The sequence below is a fragment of the Chaetodon auriga genome, chromosome 13 (assembly GCF_051107435.1).
Source record: "Chaetodon auriga isolate fChaAug3 chromosome 13, fChaAug3.hap1, whole genome shotgun sequence".
Classification (NCBI taxonomy): Eukaryota; Metazoa; Chordata; class Actinopteri; order Chaetodontiformes; family Chaetodontidae; genus Chaetodon; species Chaetodon auriga.
This window is the reverse complement of record NC_135086.1, coordinates 14,303,801-14,326,087: the sequence shown is the minus strand read 5'-3', so window position 1 is coordinate 14,326,087 and position 22,287 is coordinate 14,303,801. Positions and strand designations below refer to the sequence as shown.

General features: G+C 44.7%; 1 protein-coding gene across 2 annotated transcripts in view; it reads left to right on the top strand.

Moving 5' to 3' along the window:
• Positions 1-3,709: 3,709 nt before the first annotated feature.
• LOC143330154 (FERM, ARHGEF and pleckstrin domain-containing protein 1) overlaps positions 3,710-22,287 on the top strand; it is a 53,241-nt gene continuing 34,663 nt past the window's right edge. For both annotated transcript variants that reach the window (XM_076746427.1, XM_076746426.1), the window contains exons 1-2: positions 3,710-3,978; positions 7,137-7,343. In XM_076746427.1, the coding sequence (XP_076602542.1) occupies positions 7,164-7,343 (180 nt within the window). In that variant the 5' untranslated portion in view covers positions 3,710-3,978; positions 7,137-7,163. The remainder of the gene's footprint in view (positions 3,979-7,136; positions 7,344-22,287) is intronic.

Sequence of the window (22,287 nt, the reverse complement as noted above, 5' to 3'; positions counted from 1 at the left end):
GGGGCCCAGGAACTCCAGATGTCCCAACAATTACATACACACACATGTCAGAAACATGCAAACATAGGCTGTGGAGATGGAAGGAATTTGATTTCTGATAGCAGACAGCAGTGTAGCAGCAACATTGTTTTAATCCAGGGGGGAATGAGCTCCACATGTTTATATGGACCCCCACTGTGAGAGATAAGTGGTGGTGGTGGACATGCATGATTGGAGGGTGTGTGGAACATGGGATTATAAAATGTCTTCTGCGCCTGCCTGAAGTACCACAAGTTTTTAGGACAGTCATTAGTTCTGTGTTTAGATGTTGCATAATCCTAAATTAATGTGTTTAATCAAATTACCAGGTAGTATTCCAGCAAAGAAATACATTGCACAGAGAGGGGGGGGGGGGGGGGGGGGGGGGGATGTGGGTTAACAGGGGCCCAGAAGCTAATGTTTGCTCTGGGGGGGCCTTGCAGATTAAACTGTGTGGCAGTGTGGTGGCCCCATTTGAACCCCTTAAGCTCCAGTACATGGTGCTGAAGAAAACAAGAAAGCTAATTTCTGGTTATATATTTAAAAAGTTAAAATTTCTAGGTGATGTAAATGTGTGAACTCAAGAGTTAATAAAGTCAGATGAATGTACCCTGAGCTGAATGGAAATCATATCGAATAAATGAATAGTACTTTAAGAATGTAACTATCTATGTGTACAAGTGTTTCCTCGCCCTATAGTGATCTGTGTGAAGCCAACTTGTAATTTCATTTGCTATTGCATAACTGGATAAGAGATCACTAAGAACATGGCGCAAAATCTTGATTGCTTACATAACTAATCCAAAACAGCATTGTCTCTTGCCTGTTTTCTCTTTCTCGCCGCAGCGTTTTCACGCTCCTGCTGACATGTTCATCTTTGCCTCAGTTCCAAATCAGTGCCTCCAGAGGGCTTCTGAAGCTGCCAAGACACTGAGTGTGATTTCTCCATCTTCAGTCCCACACCACTGAGGCGTAGGAGACTTCTCTTCCTGCCAGTGAGAAGGTGGGCGAGCAGCAGACATGAAATAGAGACAAGCAAAAAAAAAAGAATCCCAGTTTCAGTCTCCCAATGCTCTGTTTGTCTTTTATCCCTGTCCCTGTGTGCAGCTACATACGTGGAGGAGTGGGCCCGCGCCAAAGCCCCAGGCCGCTATCTGTAAAAAGAGGGAGAAGCAGGAATACAAAGCAACAAACACTTAGCAATCGGAGGACATAGGCCGTACATCTTTCTGATCATATAAAGTAGACAATAGACTGTTCAGTGATTGATTTATCCACGGAAAGAGCCAGAGGGTGGCCTGTTTGTTAGTCTCATGCATGGATTACAGAACAGGCCTACCGGGTACAGGATCAGGGCCGCTGGACCAGAACCTCTGTTTCAAGTGTCTAGAGGAAGGAAAATGACCATGGAGAGACAAAAAACGATTGCAAAGAGATGCAAAACAACTATTAATTGATGCAAAATGACCACAAAGAGACACAGAATGACCACAAAGAGAAAGAAATGACCACAGAGGTGTAAAATGACTAGAAAGAGAGGCAAAACTACCATAGAGATGAAAAATAAAGACTTGAAAAAATGACCACAATGAAACAACCACAAAGAGAAAAAAAAATCTACAGACACAAAACAACCACAAAGACAGTATATGAGTGCTCCGGCAGCTTTTACATGTCTGTGTTACAAATAGCATCATTATAGATTCATAATACACAATGAATACGCAATGCATAGTTTATTGAAGCAGGGCTTTAAATATGACTCTCACCACGTATTACTCATTCAAGCCCCCCAGATTAATCTGTTTTTGGGATCTTAGCACAGTGTGGTATTCCAACAGTATCAATCCTTAGGCTTAGACATGCCATGACTTTTCCCCATGATACATAATTCAGTGGTGGAACAATCCACAAGTTGATTAGTATTACAGATTCTTGTTGGATTTTTACAGAGATGAAATAAATTCTCTGCCTGGACACAGTGTTTTCCTCTCGGGCAGCAAAAACAGAATGATCATGCCAAGTTAATGTCACTGGCTTCCTTCGCCTGGTGACAAGACTGCAGCTTAAACTGATTTTCAACTGGTGTTGATGTGGCAGAGCTTTACACAGTCCTCTTGTCGTATGCAGGGGTGGGGGGTGCAGCTTTTAATTGCAGAATTTAACACCTGCCAATGGACCCTAGCTGAAGTGCAAGGTCTTGGCTGGTATTATAGGCCGCCAGCAAGCATCATAGAGGGCAAACCAGGCTTTGTGTCATCGTCTCTCTCAACCACATTGTGCCAAAAATCCACCTCACTAATGCAAATGAAGTGAGGCTAAGTCATTGCATTGTACACTGCAAAAGAAAAGAGTGTCTTTCAGCTGTTTTGCACAAGTGTCTTTGAGCAACCCAAAGAATCTCTGGCAGCTCCAGTGGACTCTGTTGCATGACTGACCCGACCTCTGATCTCCTTGGATCAGTATTACTCTCTGTACAAAGATTAAATTAATGCTCACATCTGTGTTACTATACTGACAGTGAACAGGTTACACATACAACCAGGAGGGGGCAGAGTGCAGGGTATTACCTACTCCCACTTGCTAATATAAATAAGACACAGAGAGTCTGTTTAATTCAGGCAGGTGCTTGTGTGACACTATGTGTACATTAGTCAGAGACTCTGGATTCCTGTAATACATTCCTGTGTTTATTTGCCACGACTGTTTATCATCTTGACTCACGCACCGACTTCTGTGTTAATGCTCTCTGGGAAATCTTCATAAATTCTGAGGCACACCATGGTGCCTGAAAAAGTGGAGGTCTAGTGGAGGTTCCAGCATTTCCAAAGACGTCAGATATTGTATGTCAGGCTAATTTTTCTGTGCTTATGTGTATAAAATGATGCACAACACATCTTAGACGTTTTCATTTGATGAAAAGGTGCAGCTATGAACATAATTGATTTTTACCCAGCAAACACAGACTTTTAGACAGTGTAGAACAAGATGATTTCTCTGACCTTAGATCTAATAAAAGGGGTGGCAGAATCCATACATTTTATTTATTACATTTTATTAAATTTGATAAGCCCAAACAGAAATGCTGAAGAGCCAAAAACAAATTTAATAACATGCATAAACTGCAAAAAAGTTAATGCAATTCACTGTTGGGTACCAAGAATTTCCGATAGCAATATGATTTTATTCATTTATTTATTCATCCCTAACTAATTCTGAGAGGGTCTCAAGATGGTCGATGGAATGAGGAAAACTTTTTTAACTCAAATTGTCAGACTTCATTTGGGTCTCAGTTATTGAAAATATTGATATTGGTACTGGCCCACATGCTTCAGTGTGTCTGGCCTCTGCTATCTCAGACTCCCTCACATCCATGATTTACAAGTGATTTTATGGATTTCAGAGCAAAGATTTTTCTCCCTCTTCTTTTTTCTTCAGAGTATTTTTTTAGTCCTTCAATCCTCCAATATTTACCTCTGTTGTTATATCATCATACAGTGCGCTGCCTGTCTGTTGTTTTGCACTAATAAAACAACTCTTATGACCCATAATGTGAGGTGAAAAGTAGACACTGCTTCATTTTGAAGGGTCACATTCAAACAGCTTGGGAGCAGCTTGTTTTATATGTGGTTTGGGTTGTTCCAGCTGCCACCGCTAGATGGTGCTGTTGCTCCGTGTCCCGGCGCTGCTCAGAAGGTGGAGGTGCAGCGCCTCCTTCATTGTCTGAGTAAAGGCACCGGCAGTGGATCCGCCGCTCGGTTCAGTGTAATCCCGTCTCTCCGCGGCTCAGTCACTCAGTCGTCCGCCATGGCGACCGCAGAAAGCCTCCTCCCCGGTACGAGCAGCGCCTAAAACTCCACCCGGGCTTCTCTTGAGTCACCACCGCTGGACGTGGATGTGATATCTCCTCTCAGCTGGGAAATACAGACGTGTGCATAAGCGTGCATTTCCAGAGAAGGGGTAAGTATCGCGCAGCGCCAAGTCCTCTCCCTGTGTGCTCTTTAAGGGAAGTGATTCAACTTGTTTGAGGAGATTAGGGTTAAGTCCTGGGAGTATCTTTGCTGTGCTGTTTATGTGATCCTGTGGATTTCGAGGGAGGGAAATAACTATCGCTCCGTGTGAAAATCTTGCAGCCAGTGACCGTCCTGTTCGTCCTCCAGTGCGGTTTGCATGGCACGTATATACCTTCGCTGTATGGATGCGTGCAGACGCCGCAGTCGCTGCTGTTAATGCTTCATGTGACATTTAAATCATCAGATGTTGGAAGGAGGTGTGCGTTTTCTGTCTTGTCACTAAGTTTCCAGAGGCTGTCCATGTGAGTCCAGGCGGTGCATTAATGTCACATCTACTGTACTGGCTCATAATGTCCTGAGGATTACAGCAGCCTGCTCTATTAACCTACATTACATGATTGGTGTGATCACAGTACCAGGCTGTGTGAGGTGGGTCTGCGTGGAGGGAAAGACCTCTCCTCACCATTTTCTGCCCTATGTGTCTCACTTACCACTGAGGCTCTTTAGAGAGGCTTAAATGGCAGCCAGGCTCTGGTTCCAACACGCATGTATCCTGTTGGTTGTCATTCTTTTTACACATGAACACATGTCACGGTGCCAGTAATTCAGTGGGAACTTCTAGTGATTCACGCAATGCCTGCCACACCCAGGTATCAGTGTCTGTTGCAGAACCCGGAGGAAATTGAGCTCTTTTTGTTTTGGGAGCTTCCCTCAGGTAGTCAGCAGCTGGCTGTATCAGCCGCGGCCTCTGGCCATTCAGCTGTCACTAAAGGATTCCAGCTGTGCAGCGCTGGACCGCACCGAGGGGCCCGTGTGCCCCTGCACACAGAGGAGCCACTGTTACAACCCCGGAGACTCTAAGCCAGCAGCCACAGCTCCATGTTGCACACTTGTGGGGAATTTCAAGCAAACAAGTTCAAAGGCAGGGTGATTTACTCCGAGAAACACTCAGGGGGCTGTAAACGTCCCTCTGGCACTGTGTGCGGGGCGGCTGTGCTTCATGTCACGGTCCGGCCCCTGGAACAAGGTGCCAGCTGTACAACTGGTGACTGTTTTGTGTGTTTGTCTGAGGCTGAGTTACCTATTCAGAGGAGCACACAAACCTAGACTCATGAGTGGTTGATAAATGATCCCTGGTGCAGGGGAGGGTATGCGTTGGCTGAAATAATCACTGTCTCAACTCTTTGACTGTCCTCTGTTTCACCAGGGCTTTGTTTGAAGAGTGTCTGGTTACAGGGCATGCATGTGCAGGTCATATAAGCCCTGAATTTACAGACTCGGCATGACACTCACCAATAATCAAGGCAAGGGCCGCTGAGTGATGACTGTGTGAGGATCAAATGTCATAAATGACTGGACTTGAATTGAGAAATGTGCGTGTTTCCATTCACGCCCCCACGGTGACAGCAGTTTGTCTGGTTTCCATCACCCCGAGGGAGCGTTAGCCTGCTGCACTGCTCTCCAAACACTTTGGCCCTCATGGTTGGGGTTTAATAGCTTTTCAGCACACCTGAATCCGCTTGTTGAATCCAAATCCTTTTGAATCCCTTGTTTTGGTCTAGCTTTAAGCTATCAAAGTTATGAGTGAGCTCATGGGGAAGGACAGAAACTCAAACAGCCTGACATTCAAGTGTGTACAACTCAGATAAATTACATATTCGATGTTTAGTTGAAGAACTCATTGCTTTGTTAGTAATAGACAGCAGCACCATGTAAGGACTACATGGGAGGCTGGTTAGCTTTGGAACTGAACACGTGTGGATATTTTTGAACCAGCTGTCAGAACACCGTCAGCAGTGATGAAATGATCAGTCAGGAAATTTATTAGTGATCGATCTGGATAATTGGTTGCCAAAAATCTGGATAATCGATCAGTTGCTTCAGCTGATCTCAAAGCAAAAATGCCAAAGTGTGAACTTTTATGCCCCTCTTCTGAGCATCAGGCAGACCATCATCTGACAGAATTTTGTCTATCCGCTGTCCTTGGCCTATTTTCTTCCTGCACTCTGCTGGATTACATTATCCACTCCTTTTGAAATGCCTTATTCAGCTCTCAGCTTAAACTTGGCAGCAGTCATTCACCTCTGCGGCGGCTGAACAACTGCCCACTGGCCTCAGTGCTCCGATGAACCACTTGGTGAGGTCTGAGGATGACATCAGCCTGCTGGAATGTGCAATGAAGAGGGAATTAAGCAGGACAGCAGGGCCTTGGGGGGATCTGGCTGCACACATGCGGGGGGTGGACAGTGGCCTGCTTGTGTGTAAACCCAGAATGAGACCACGACTTTGTCCAGACACGGTCCTCCACCTGGAACAAACACAAACAGAGTCACATTGTTCTAGATCCAGCTCCTACAGGTTGAAGTGAACATCAGACCTCCATTGCTGGAAGTGGCAGTGTGCACCCCCACAGTCAGATCACCTCAACCATCTATGTAAATCCATTACTTTGAGCTAACTTTTTAAACTTTTTATTCATTGCAATTAGCAAAGTATGTAGACTGTTTGTTGCAATAATGGAAATGACTGCAAGGCAAACTGTTCCACCCAAGTCTTTGCTGTGAACCTTTAAAAGCAGCAGAATAATAGCTGGACAGTATGGTCACAGCTGAGTCTATATTACTGTTCACCTTTTGCTCTGTGATTACACTGCTCACTCAGTTCACATCTCTTCTAACGGTGTCCCTGTGCATTTGCCTTGATGCCCTTGAGACCTATTAAAACTGAGTATATGTCTGTGTGCCCTGACGACTTCCTGAATCAATTATCATTGTATTGACCGTTTGATTTTACACTCGCGGCATCGTGATTCGTCTGTCAGATCAAATTAGGGCTGCTTGATTTGTGCTTTGAAATCGAGAACATGCTTGGATCTTTCTTTTTTTTTACAGTAATTGGTTCTCCCGCAGGCAACAATTATCAGCCATTAGCGGCGAGTGCAAATACTGCATTTGCAAATGCTCTGGTAGTGTGACACAGAAGGTTGTGCAGGCTGTCCTCTGAGCCCTGATGCATTCATTTCATGTCACCTGCTCTAACAGGATGTTTCTTACTGCTCACGTGAGTGTCTGCCTTCCTGACTTTCCTCTCTTGGCTCCTGTGCAGGCTGGGCAGCGAGCGTTGCAGTGCATCATGGCAGAGTCAGACCCAGAGCCAATTTCCTCTGGAGCGGGGCAGCGTCTCGGAGCCCCCGAGACTCTTGGCATCAGTACGTTGGACCCCGGGCACAGACCCCCGGCCATGCCCCCTGGACGACACGTCACCATCAGGGTCCGTATGTTGGACGACACAGAGGAGCTCTTTGACATCTCGGTGAGTTGTTAAAACCCGCTCGAGCGGCCGTGTTTCTTGACGGGAATACTAATGTCAGAATGGGACTCTTCATTACCGCACAGTGGCCAAGAAGCATTTCCCGTTTTCATCATAGCTGCAGCAGTCTGGTAACAGGTTGGCATGGCAACTGCATGATGTTAAGTTATTGAATGCATGGGTGAAACTGGAGGGATCCTTTTCCTAATGTCATGGCTCTTCCAGTTTACTGTGGTGGTATTTATTCACTGCCTCCTAATCTCCCAGACTGTCTCACACCTGTTCTACAGCTGTCATCTATTACAACCCGTTACAACCCATTTTCTCTCCGTCGGCTGTGTCCTCCTGACAGCTTCTCAGGATATTTTTTTAAAAACCATTGCTGGCGTCATATTTCACATTTCTTTCCCACGTGGTTGTGCTGATGACGTGCGAGAAGAGGCCTCATGCTCTCTTAGATGAAGTGGTGGAAGCCGGCAGGTACACGAAGCAGACACCAGAACTTTCTCATGTCTTTAAATGAAAAGAGTCACATGAATTCCAGTCATAATTTCAGGGCTCAGAGGATTAACTTTCTCATCACAGACATCTATATTTAGACATTCTAGCCTCCATTTGCACAGAAGAAGTTGGGCTAAAATTAGATGCTAATTCAAAATTTTATATTATAAGCTGATCATATTTCAAATACAAAATAAAGATATATTAAAGCAGATAAATTGCAGACATCTTTCATACTTCTGTGGTTTTAAAATCATTGTGATTACATATTTTACTCACTAACATTTGCTAAAAACTGCAGTGCCAAGCTGTTTGAGGAAATTACTCAGCCTGATGTTTTCAAATTAAACTCGATGGTTGTGACCCATTTTAGAAGATTCATGTCTTCATTAGGGTTGACTCGGGGCTACAGACAGGGTCGGTTAGTTAGTCAGAATATATTAAGAGACGGTCCAATGCATCATTGGTTGTGGAAAGAAAACTAGAGAATAACGTCAGTGCTATCCTTTGAGGCAATGCGATGACGAGATACACGGCACACTTCCCCCCAGCATTCCTCTGAACTTGTGGTGTTTTGGAAAGGTGTCCTCAGACCTTGATTTAATGGCAGAAACATGGGGTGGAGTGAGCGAAAAGACTGTTATTTGTCTGAGAATAGAAGAACCAGCCACATTCTGCGACCACAGTCCTTCCTGCCTGGAGGAGAAGAACGAGATGAGTAGATAGAGGAAAGTGGAAAGTGGCGATGGAGGGAAACAGATACAGCAGCAGCCACAGAGGACCCGTTTAATGTGTATGAATGGGGCTCGGCACAAAAGCTGCTGAGCTCTACTGACACTTAGTGAATGTGCAATGCAGGCTGGATGTGTCCTTGTGGCTGTTTCCCAAGGCAGTATGGGTAAATGTTGCTCCTAAAGCGGGCGGCGGAGCTCCCTGTGCATGACTGCTAATCTTTCTACTGGTATCATGTGTTGTACTTAATACTTAACGCTGACTACATTCTCACAGTGAGGTCCCGTTTGATTGCCCTCATTTAACCCAGATTATTTTTTGTGTTCTTTGGATTAGGCGAAGCGTTAAAGCCTCATTTGTTTTTGTTTTACAAGACAAGATTCTTGGGAGCGTTCAACTCACTCAGTGCACTGTTTTTATGTGCTACATCTGCTTTTGGCTTTGTGTTTTCTCAGGTTAAAGCAATCAGTTTCAGAATTGAACATCATCCAGCCGGCGATGCCTACTTCTGAAATGAGGTAGAGCAGGTGAGGAAGGGATTTTATTCAGCCTGCTTCAGGGCTCGTAATCTGCAAAAAGCTGCAGTCAAGCTCTGCACTCCAGGGCTCTCTAAGGAGATATCGACCTCAGAGTTTTGTAAGCTCACAGCAGATTTTGTGGAGTTTTAGTTTTTAGTGTTTAAGACGGCTCCACCAACCGATACACATGCTGATGCTTTGTGTTTTTTGACATGACACATGTCAGATTTCGTCTCATCTGTCTTTGTCTATGTCTTCTTGTTTCCACCGGAGTCAGGTTTCATATAGTTTGATATACGCACAGAGATCACAAAACAACAGCGCTGTCACTTAGAATGAAAAAGCTCCACTGTGAGATTCTGTTGTGTGTTTGAACGAAGGCCTGAAACACGCTCCACGCAAGTACGCCAACGCAAATGACAACGCCTGGCCCAGCAGGCGCAGACGCTCGCAGTGAATATACCCAACCTGTGCTCTTCCACCTGTGGAAGTAACAAACCTCAGTCCTGATGGGGGTGATACGGGGCTAATCAAAGCATTTCCATGTCCTGTCTGAAGAGGTGTTGTCTATGCATGCGCTTCTCTTCCTTATACGTTCAGCAAGAGCTTCATCGAACTGATCCACCATGGTGAGCCCAAACAGAAGGGTTTTTGTTGTTTCAGGCTATAGCACCCCAAGCTGCAACGCTCACGCTTGTGTTATGTTAAGATTCTTCAGGCGATTCGTTCCAGAACGCAGCTACGCATGAAATCGATCTTGCGTACCTCAAAACGTCAGCATACACATACTTGCTTGGATGCAATTTCTGGCCAAATGCTGCACAGCAGGGGTGATGCATGCACGGCCGAGGGTTTTCCACTAAGTTGGCCTGCTTGTGGACACGGCAGGGCTGTGATGGTGTAGCTGAGCTGTGGTGATGGTGGCCTAGAAACGACAGACACGAGCTGGGCAGACACGAGCTGAAGATGGTGCTCGGGAGAGGGTATCAAAAGGCCCCTGCTAACAGAAAGCTTTATTCATGCTCAATTTAACACACATTATATCCTCTATCTCAAGTCAGCACATGAGATAAAAATCTCAGTGGGCTTGATAGTGTTTTTGCCTAGAGGTGACCAAGGAGGACATTTTCCTCTGTCATAGACACACAATCTGGTGGGAAAGATCTGTTATCTTCTCATTAGAAAAACGAAACGAAAAAACAGGAATCATGCCCAAGTTTTCACATGTGGTTCATTGTCGCAGTTGTTCTTGAAAAAGGCCTTTTTCTATTTACTGGGTGCTTGAAGTCAGACGGAGTGTATTACACTGCGGATGTCTTGAGTTGATGAAGTTAAGTCCTCTTTGAAGGCACAGGTGCCTCACAAGAATTCGATCTGGCAGGGATGTTTGGATGCTCGGGGCAAGTTGCTTGACTTTAGCACTAACTTCATGTCATTTACATCAGCTACATCCCAGAAATCTCTGCCTTTTTGGTCCAGCTGGGATGGAGGAAACTCAGATCCTGCTGATATTAATCTCTCCCCTGCAGCAGTGAAGAGAGATAACTGCATGGTCTACAAAACACGTTTGTCAAGCAATTATCTCCACTTTCATTTCTCAACAGGTCTAACAGGATGCAGCGTTGTTTGAGTCGTGACAGTTTATTTCAGATGATTTTATAGGCAGTGACGCTGCAGGAATTTTTTAAGTGTCTCTTTAAGAGAACGTAAAACAACTAACCTCACCGTGTAACCGATACCGAAGGCTTCAGTTCCTACTCCTCTGGTTCAGAGGGGTAAGTTTCCACCTCAGCGGGCAGAATATCAGATGGTTGAGAAACAAAAAGGGGCCTTCGAGCCATCTCGTGGGTCACATACCATGCTGTGGCCTACTTAGCACTCTGGCTGCGAACACACTCATGTTGATGCTGATGATGTTTGGCTGCACAAACATAGGCAACTGTATACTGGCGTTGATTAAAAAGCACACTTGAGCCAAAATAATGGTCTGGTTACACCTTCTTGTTATTTTCAAATTAAGACGGGCAGCTTGCTTCTGTCCTCTTTGCCCGTGCAGAGTTCAGTAGAGCAGGAAATCCAGACTGTGGCCCTCCGTCTGTCTTGCAGTCCTCGGGCGAACGTCCACAGACACTGTCTGTGCTGATGTTTTGACGCTTATGTTTGCTGATGGCTGGTGGGAGCTCTCGCAGAAGTTGCCTGTGGAGAGTGGGATTGTGGTGTGGATGTAGGGGTTAGGAGATGGGGGATGGGGTGCTGAAGGGAGGAGGGAGGAGAGCCATGCTCATTCCTGTGAATGAAGGAAACAGTCAGGCTCCATTAGCCGAAGCTTACTGCTGGAATACTAACGAATACAACCTGAGGTGGAATGTTCCACTTCCCATTTAGCCCTGACATCAGCAACACAGGCGCTCACCATTAGAAATTCAGACACATCTCTGTCATATTGCACTACTCCTTCTGTTCCTCCTCTCTAACTATAATGAGCCACTGAGGACTGCAGTCCTCTCCAGCCATCGCTTGGTCCATTACAGTCACGGTACGGCCCCCTTTTAAAAGGCTACCGTGCAGAGAAAAATCTCCAATTCATTAATTACAGAACCCTTCATCTCTTGGCATTTTCATTTGCTTTCCATATGAGATTTTTACCCAGCACAGTCTCATTAAACTCCAATATATTGCTTTTGCTTTCCTAATTACCGATTAAGTCTCCAGCAAATGAATACACAAGCACAAGCAAAAGACATTTTTATCCGTACTGGGCTGGTCCAACACTTCAGTCCAAACTCAATGACCTCAGCAACTGTCAGATGGATTACCATTCATGGTTCCCTGAGGATGACTCTGAATGACTTTTCCTGTGCTGCCACCAGCAGGTCAAGACTTTCACCTATCCAGTAAAATATCTGCAAACTGAAATAAACACTCAATAAATAACATTCACAGCCTCTTAACGATGTATCTCGCTGACTTTGTTGACTTTGCCTCCAGTGCCACCGCGAGGTTTCTTTATTCCTCCCTGACAATAAACTGAATATCTTTGAGTTGTGGACAAAACAAGATATTTTAGGATGTCAGTATGGGCTTTGAGAAACACTGATTAACAATCTTCAGCAAACCACTCACTGATTAATCAAAAAAGTAATCGAATACTTAATGAACAATGAAAACAGTCGTTAGTTGCAGCCCTAGATGAGTGAATACTTCCATAACTCTTGAGCCTCATCTGTACTTTACATTCAGTGCTAACACCTTAAACTAAGATGGTGGTTATGGTAAACATCATACCACACGTGTGCAACAGCAACAGCCATTGTGAACACCACAACAGCCCATCGTGCCTCTGTACTGCAGTACGGCCTCACAGAGCTGTTGGCGTGGCTGTAGACTCTCCGCCTTGTTTCGCACAGCAAAGCTACAAGACACTGTACATTATTAGCACGAGAACAAAGATTGAAATGTTCTCAGTAGTATTTTCTGAACACAGCTTGGTGTGGGTGGAGAGCATCGGAGCTGTATGTGGGGGTGTTGATACTCTCAGCATCAGCTGTTGATCCGGGAGTTCAGATTACAAATCAGTGGATAAAGATGAACGTGTTTTGGGACATCCCTCGTAGCATGATGCTGCCCTCTGGTAATCCATCATTATAACATGTAACACTCTGATTGGATTGAAGATGGAAGCCTAAAATCACTCCGCAGGATAAATATATGTGAATTGTAAAGCCCTCTTACCGTCCTGGAATGGCCACTGACTCACTTTATTAGCTACAGAGTTCATGTGACAGCGTGTAATTCATCTCTCACGGAGAAGCTGGCCACGCTGTCCATGATCTCAGTGCATCATTCCCATGGCTGGATCCATAGTTTATCACAACTATATCCAGCATTTGTCACAGCAGAGCAGATACAGAGGCGTGCATGGAGTGAGATATGAGATCAAATCACCTGTGTCTGTGACTAGTGACATTCAGCCTATTTAAGGCCACCGGAAAGACCTCTGATGCTTGAGGATGTTTTTTTCTTTTTTCCACATTCCCATAACTAAAGCATGTTTGCATCCATAGAATCCAGGGCGGCAGGGACCACCCAGGCTAAAGGGAGCCGTGTCACAAATGGATGCTTTAGAGCAAGAATCTCACACCAGTCCAGAGGGCTTACCATCATCCCAGCACTCACCGCTCCTTCCTCCATATGCTGTCCCCCATTCGCTGCGACGGGAAGCAATTAGAACAGCTCCACTGTGCCTTGTTGTCAGCTGAATGGCAATGAGGTCCTGACTTAATGAGTAGAAACATGATGAAGGGCTTCTTTCAGGTCTGCCTTCACCAGCTTCTGCATAGTTGTTCAATGACTGACTGACCGGCAGCGTGGAGGGGGAGCTGGGATGTTTCTGCTCTGTTGCCACCTGCGGATCAGTGACCAGATGCACACTGAGTCGGTTGTTAGAGGTCCATGCTACATTTAGCTGCATTTTCAGCACCGATCTGAATGTCAGTTACTTAATTAACTGATTGGCTAATGCTCTGCGCGCTGGTCAGAGTACTTATTCAATTTGACATTCATGTTATTGTCTTTAGGATCCAATGTGATTGATGAATTACATGAATCTGTGTGATAATGTTGTTTTCATACTCACATTGTGAAGAATCTTCTCATAATTCTATAATTCTGGCTTTTTAATTTGGAGAATTTGGTGCTTTTCTTTGTCTTGTGCCGTCAGAAATCGAATATTTCATTTTAGACTTTAGTGGGTCAAACAAATAGCTGTGTGATGGCATCACCCTGACATTTTATTGACCGGTTGAACAATTGATCCATTAATTGAGAAAATAATTTTCAGATTGGTCGATAATGAGGATAATCTTTACAGGCCTCTCTACGTCACTCTCTTGCTTGGATGAATTTTTGGTGCATTGGCTGTTTGTGCATTAACTGGCAGCATTATACTAAATATACCTATGCAATTCAAGCTCACAGGTCCTGTATGTGAAGAAACTCTCAATTGCATCTTCTGCAACACTGCCTATGCACAGTGAGACAGGTCAGCGTAATTGAAATTCATACCACATATTATTTGTGCACATTATAGACCGGGAATATCTCAGTATCTCATGTTTCATGTTGTGTATACCCAAATACGACATGTCGACTGTAAAGGAAGTCAGAGTGAGGAAAACAGTCTCGTCTCGAAGCAGTGCGCTAAATCCTGTTAAACTCGGAGCTGCGGTGGGGACACGGTCTGCTTCCCCAGCCTCGCGGCGCTTTAGGGGGAGGACTGGTTGAATGATTTGGGCGCAGAGGATGATTTGGCACCAATATTTCCTGATGAGCTGTCGTTGGCTGAATATGAATACAAATGGGATTTGATTGGCTGTTAGAGCTTTCGGGAGAATGAGGCAGCAGCCATGCAGCCTAAAGCAACGGCTCCAACTCTCTCCTACCTTTTACACCATGTCAATGAGTTTTCTAAACCTATTACTGTCACTCCCCAGTCTCTAATACGAGTCATGCACGAGTAACAGTAAGATCTACTCAGATTAGCTGTGACTGTGGCGCTCCTCTAATGCAGGTGGTCATTTGTAGGTGTACACAGCGTGCCTCTTCTGTGGAGAATGAATTTGAAAAGGAGCTGCATGGGAGCAAAGATGCGAGGAGATGGTGACCCTGGCAATCTTCCCCTCCCCCTCTGTGGAGTAAGCTTGTCTTTACAGAGAGTTGTGAATGAAAGGATTGTTACAGACAGTGTACAGATAAATAGCGCCTATCTGATTTTATCTCCCATGTTACCCGAGAAAGTGTTTGCAGCCTGACTGAGGAGACAATCAGAGAGAGGCCTTGATGCAGCAGGAGGCTGGGAATGACTCGCATCCAGGCATCTGATGTTTGTCACTGCTGTCTGGTCTGCTAACATATCGCATTTGTCCACTTTTGGGAGCCTTAAAATAGAAACATTTCTTGTTTCTGTTCTCGGAGACCGCGCTCCCGATGGTATTGCTTCAGCCCACTTAAATCTGTTGTTGCTCTCTCTATTATTCTCCGTGGCCTCCTGCCATGGAAAGGAATTATTTGTCGTTCATCATCCCTCCCTCCGCTGCTAGAAAGCCCCTCATCGGCACGGCTGCCGCGACCTTTGAGCTGCGGGATACACTCCCTCTTGAGGTGGTAGTTTGGATCCTCGGATGCAGCCCTCTCTCTCTGTGAACATACGTGGCAGTGAATTTCAACACCACACCAGTTCAGCTCTGAAAGGCCACATGGACTCGCGCTGGTCTATGTGTGGGTTGCCATGGCTACACATAGAGGTGGATGAGGAGCGTCTGAGCCGGTCGTAGTGCTGCAGAGTTCTGTCTTCCACTGATATCTGCCGATGAGGGGAGTGCGGCGGCGGGGGGGGGGGTTCTCCATGCAGAGCATTAATGTGAGTGTAGTGCGCTAGCATGGGGATACGCTGCTGCACACCAATTATGACTAACATATTCAGGAGACACAGCCGACGACGCTGTGTGCTGCAGGTACGCGTGCCAGTTGCTTTTTCGTATTCAAATCCCTTGACTTAAAATATGACTGACAATAAGTTTTGAGGGATTATTAGCTTGTCTGGGTTTCACTGCTGATTGACCCAGTTTCCCTGCAAGATGGCTTTATGTTTGGCAAGGATTTTGGGGGAGGGGGGTCACGTGCTCGGTGTCACCATAAAAATATAAATGGAGGATTTGTGTGCCACTGTCGAGCCAGTGCTGTAGTCTTGAAGGCTGCACATGCAGAATAAATCAAGATGAAAGCCAGATTTTCCACTGGTGAGTGATGCACATTGAAGCTGGAAAATCTTTAAAGTGTTCAGTAATGAGACTTGCATCGTTCTTGAACTCACTGACTGTCCTCTAACCAAAAAATGCTCTCATGCTTCCCTCACATGAACTCTGAACCCTTGGTTGCATTTCTCTCATGGCATGAAATTGAAATCCTGCAGTGTGTGTGTGTGTATGTGTGTGTGTGTGTGTGGGTGGGGGGGTGTTCTCCCACGTACAACCATCTTCCTCCCTCACGTCCTGAAATGTAATTGGGTCGTGGAGGATGAGAGACACAGGAGAGGAGCAACAGTGGGAATTGTCTGGTGGCTGATGGCTGAGCATACTAACATGCTGGAGGATGCTGGAAATCACACACTTTAGTCTGACTCTTAAAGATAAACAGCATTTACAGCAGGGGGATCTGAAAATATTGTGGGGTATTTCCACTATTTTTAAAAAAATGTACATTATGATTTGATTAAAAAAAGAGATAAAAAAATAGCTGAACTAGCACACAAATAGGACTGCAAATTGGCGTGAGGCTAATCTTAAGTATCTTTATTATCACAATAACCATCGACCTTCCGATTGCGATTGGCCGACTGCGCAGACATATCTGAGTTATTGATCGACCTTCGTCAGGTTCACCTTAACAAAGTGCTGCAGCAGATAGTGCGAGAAAATAAGTTCTGCAATCTTGCAGAAAATGCAATGCATAAATCTTTTGAGTCTTATGAATGCAAACTTGACCAAACTGAATAAAAAAAAAGAAGTTAGATGTTATTTTTAGTAATAGTCGTAGTAGAAGTAGTTGTACAGTCTGCACATTTTTATCTTGTATTGTTTTTAATGAAACAAAGCCCAGTGTTACATATTTTACTCAACCTAATACTGCTTCCACTTTTCTGTCTTTGTCCTTGTTCTTTGTCTTTTTTTAAACTGTATCACTGTAGCACTGAAGGAATGCCATTTCGTGCCCTCGTGTACTGAGATTTGTTTATGGAGCGAATGACAAATTCTACCTCAAACCCTGAACCTGAAGAAAGAGACAAAGCCTAAACATCAACAATCTGGGATCACTGTGTCTTTTGTGGATTTCCGTGTGCGGCCACGGATCCACCACAGCCGATGTATTTTCTCCTCACGGAGGAGCAGTTCGTTCAAAGGTACGATGAAGGAGCGGGCACGTCTGATTGGTCAATTTGGTCACAGTGGATTAATAATATGACTGAATGTGAATTGTGAGAGTTTTGCTAACAGCATGGAGAACTTAGATATGTGTCATACACCTGGTGTGAATAACTAGATGGTGTGATTCCCTCTCAGGAATATCTGTTGCATATTTCCTGTGAGAGATACTGCAACCAAAAGTAAAACAGTTTTAGAGGAGAGCGTGGGGGATTTCTGTGGCAGGAATGTGAGCAATTGACCATTGTTTGGGTGGTAAATACTTCCATTATATGTCACCTCTCCGTTTTCCGTAAAGCACAGGCAAACAGATCCTCTGTAAAGTAGAGCAATTCATAGCAAGACAATCCTGCGCAGAGACCCGTTTACCCAGCATCGTCCATGCTGTTACACACTGAAACAGCACAGAGCTTCTGATGAAAGCTGTCACTGATGCTGTCAGGTCATGTCTGACAACATTATGCTGTGCCGCTTTCTATACCGTGCACAGGTGCTTTGGGAATAGTGATGCCTTTATAATAAGTCTTGTTCCTATGGTAACCAAGATGGATGCTTCTTTGTGGAAGATCCTCCTGTTTGTTTGGTTCAGACAGCGGCGAAGTCGACTCTATCTGCCTGTGCGACCGTTTGCCTGAGTCAGTTGACAAAGAAAGGGAGCGAATGCAAACGTAACCTGTGATCTCTTTGTCGGGTTTGTTTGACAGACGCATGAAGGTGGATCCTCTGACTCTTCGTGCCCGTGCACATACATTATTCCATTGAACGTTGCCCTTTGATGACGGTGTTCCCATCCTTTCATTAAGCTCTTGAACTGCGGCACTGTATCCCACTGACTTAATAGCAGCAGGGTAGGCAGACATCACAGTGCATGATGGGTGTGGCAGTGGTGCTGCTCCTAGCTAGCCTCCACTCTCTCTGTGATGTCCTCCTGGTCTCAAATAAAGGGTGAAACCCTCGTGGGAACCGCTCTGCCTCAGCTGCTCGGCAGCTTTAACGCCGCACTGCCCCTCTTCAATGAATTATGTATTTCTCATTGAGATTCAGAGGGCTAATTAACATGTCAGACCCGACCAGCGGCGTGATATCGCGGGATTTATCTTTATCCTGTGGTGCCTTATTTTACCACAGGTGCTCTGGCCTCACCTTTCCTGCTCTGATCCCCTGAAATGTTCTTAGAAGTCAGAAAGGTGGGCTGCTGCTGGACCACATATGCTGCTCTTCTTTTCTCATGCTTTTTTTTTTTTTTTTCTGCCAAGCTTCATCGGTAATTACAGCAGAAATTGCCGCTTTTCACCCCGGCTCTGTTTTTCGGTTAGTGCTGTGGCTCTGCCTGCAGTGAAGTCACTCCCATGATGCATATGCTCGACATGTTGCGTTTCAGAATTCCTTTCAGCTGTACCTGTGCAGCTGAGTCTGCCTCCCACTGCTGCCTGGCAGTAATTGAATTTGGGGCCTCTTGGGTAGATAGAGGAGACGTGTGGGAGGGAGAGTGAGGATGAATGAAGCAAAGATTGAGGGAGGGACATGAGTGTGTGTGAGAGAGAAAAAGAAGAAAAAAGAGGAAGAGAGTGAAATCTCAAACCGGTAGCCCCAGCTGCACATATGCCTGCTGGAAAGGTATTGACCTGACAACACGCACCCCTCCACCCCTCATTATTAAAGTGGGAACTGTTGCATAAGATACTATTGAGGATAGCAAACCAGACGATTTCATGTTTCCTGGAGCAACAGCACAGCCAAACTCTGAGTGAAGGTTTTTGCTTCCTCCCCACTTTCGCCGTGTTTGGGCTCCTTTGAGCTTCAGTCTGGGCGACCAAACTGTTGAGCTTTTTCTCTGGCTGTCTCTATTGATAAGTGATGTGCGGAAGTCCAGCGCTAAAAGAGTGAAAACGCTGTCAATGGGGGCCAGTGTGGGAATGCCCCTTAATAGATATCAAAGGATTTGTCTCAGGGGTCATCCGCTTTCACACAACCAGTGGGGGTTGGTCATTTGTGGGCGTTTCAGGTCTCTGGAGTATCTCAACAGCAGCAAATGACTGCTTCAGAGTGTCTGTCATTGCAAGGGCTTGCAGAATAGATGCCTCTAGCGGGCTGTTGTCAAAGTCATAATGAATCCTTCCTGTTTTGTGTCCTTGTGAGCCGCAGAAGCCGAATAAGAGGGTCAGATGTAAGTGCTGATATATATTCAGTTCAGTCCATATACCGCAGCTCCTCTTACAGTTAAAGGTAGTTTTATTTTGATGCACATACGATCCTGGTTTAACTCTCTTACGGGTGTGTACATGCGTATTCTACAGATGCGTGTTTTTTTAAAGTGGTGTGACTGGAATTGATTGTTTAATGGTTGTGTTTTTACATTTCAGCTGGAGACGCAGGTCTCATGGTTTTAATGTGACTCACTTGCTTTATTTCATTTACATCCATTACAAAGCAACATTGTCTGGGTGCTCATTCACACAAGCGCAATTGACCTCCTTTAAGCGGAGAGGCAGCATGGAAACATTTAGCCTAATAGAGATATATTTGGTTAGTGAAATTACACTTGAACGACTGCGATGTAAGTGAAGCGATTACACTGTTTTATGTGAATCATGTGGTTTAGATAAGATTGTTGTTCGTAGTAGAGTCAAAGTGTTCATGCTGAGTAACCAACAGGGTGATTTTCCTCAGCTGAAATTAGGTCAGGGCAGCAGATGAAGGTGGATAAACAGCATACAAGTAATATAATGACAGGTTCTAGAAATTTATGCAAAACAGAGAAATTATTCAAACAAACTGAGATATTTGTCGTTCCACAGAAAATTTATTGGCAGCTTCTTGATAATTCATGATCGTTTAAGTCATTTTTGAAGCAAAAAGGCCAAACCGGTTCCAGCTTCTGGAAGTTTTTCTTAGTCACAAATAAATTGAATATCTTAAGGTTTTGGTTTTCCTCGCAAATTCAGAACATCACTGTGGCTTCTGAGGAATTGTGAATGCCATTTTTTCATCATTTTTTTTAACATTTCATGCACTAAATGACAATTAGTAGATAATTAAAATAATTGTTTCAGCCCTTTTATGTGCTGCTGAATGCCGAAAGTGACAAAGTGGTTACTTTGGCATATTGTCAATATAAATTAGTATATTGTTGTTTGGGAAGTGACAATGAAAAGGAAAAATGTATCAGGCAGCCTGAGCTAAGTTCATGATATTTAGTCCAGAAATAGCCTATAAAGTTACAATAGAGAGATATATACACACACACACAAATATATGGGTATATATGTATAAACATATATATCCGTGTATTTATGTGTATATGCAAGAAGCTCTGTTTACACTGTGGCCAGTGTGAGCAGGTTTTATCAATTAAATGTGAAGGCAGCGTTTTGTATGTCAAGTTCCTGCACAAATCATGTCACAAAGATGGCTTTTTGATCCAATCCCCTGATCTTAACCACATCTAGAGCAGGGTAGCCATGCTGCATACTGTAGGTTACCATGGGGATCTTCCCTTGTTAAAAAGCCAGCCGGCATTGTGCGACTCAAAGCCCGGCTGTAGCACCCAGCATTGGCTTGCTAACCTCACTCAGCCAGACAAACCCAAGACCTGCATTCAAACCCAAAACAGCAAAACCCACTGCTTGTGTTTTAAACCTCTTACTCCCAGAAACACTCATGCTCACTTCTCATCTATTGTTTATGTGATGTTAGATTAGTCAGAGTGGGTTGTTCAGTCTCTGAGAACCCTTAGACCCAGCACTCTAAAGCACAAGTCCAGGGTTCCCAGTTCCAGAGCCGTGTGTGTGTGTGTGTGTGTGTGTGTGTGTGTGTGTGTGTGTGTGTGTGTGTGTGTGTGTGTGTGTGTGTGTGTGTGTGTGTATGTGTGTGTGTGTGTGTGTGTGTGTGTGGTGGGGTGGCAGCGATATACTGTTTCAAGGATAAGCATCAAGCCATGTATCCTACATTTGCTTGTCTGTTGTATTGAATTCTACCATATTAGTGTTATTTAAGAATATAGGTTTAATAAAGTATAATAAGTATAATAAAGCATTTGTTCAACCACAGAAACCCTTCTGCTTTCATTCCTCGAAGGGTCATTGTGACTGCTATTTATAATAATAACAATAATAACTGTGTAATACCATATGTTGTGACACCGTGAAGCCACGATATTTTCTGAGGTGACTGTGAAAATCTTTTTCCGTCATGACCTCAGCGTGTAGTAGTCACATCCGTGCTGGTTGGCCTCACTAACCTTATAGCACATAGAAATGGTTTTGGGTGTGCTTCAGAAGCCATGAACAGGGTGTGGCGTTTGCACCCCATGTATTTTAGCTACCAGAAACCATGGTTATGGTCGTAGTAATTGCATCATTATTACATGGAGAGATACAGCTGAAGGCCCAGCACACATTACACCATATAATCATTAATACGGCTTCATTTTACGCGAAGATAATTACTTACTGTTCAACCTTAAACACATGCTTGCCTTCAGCTCCAGATGATTCCTCCATTTTTTTTTTTGTCCCAGAGATTAGGAATCACATTTTTCTTTATGTTGCCATGGTTACTGGTCTTGCTCTGTCTTCCAGTGGAGAGGAATTGGTATTCTGTAGTCACAGAGGCCTGAAGTCCTGCAGGACCCGGTGGCCCGCAGACACGGAGCAACAGCTGCCCTCACAGAGGCTCTGACTGCTCTCGCATTTGTTTGCTTGGCTTGTGTTTGTGCCCGAGTTCGCCGGCGACAACCTTAAATGTGAGTTTTCACCTCAGGACAGCATCCACATTTGTCACGCTGTGGAGAACGAGCGCGACTGCCACAGGGTTGTTCATGCAGAGGGATGGAGGTTTTAACTGTGCTGCGTTAAAATGGGCTGTGTAATGCTGTAGTGGATGTGTCAAAGTCTTGACACCTGGACCAAACTGTTCAGGTGAGTGCCAGGTTAATGCCAGTCCCATGCTTCTCAAGCCGGGTCTCTTTCCACCAAGCTCAGTTTTTTCTTTATCAACTGGTGCTTTAATTGCTTCAGTACAGCTGTTCACTTGCACACAAAGGAAAAAAGCTATGGCTGTTTAGCCAACTAATGTTTCGGCTGTGTATTGGGTGGGTTGACATTCATGGTCCCCAGAGGATAAACCCTATGGATTTTGGCTGATTTTTCCTGTAACACCACCATGAGGTTAAGAATTATGGTTCTGACTGACACATCTTAACAATTCCCGGATGGA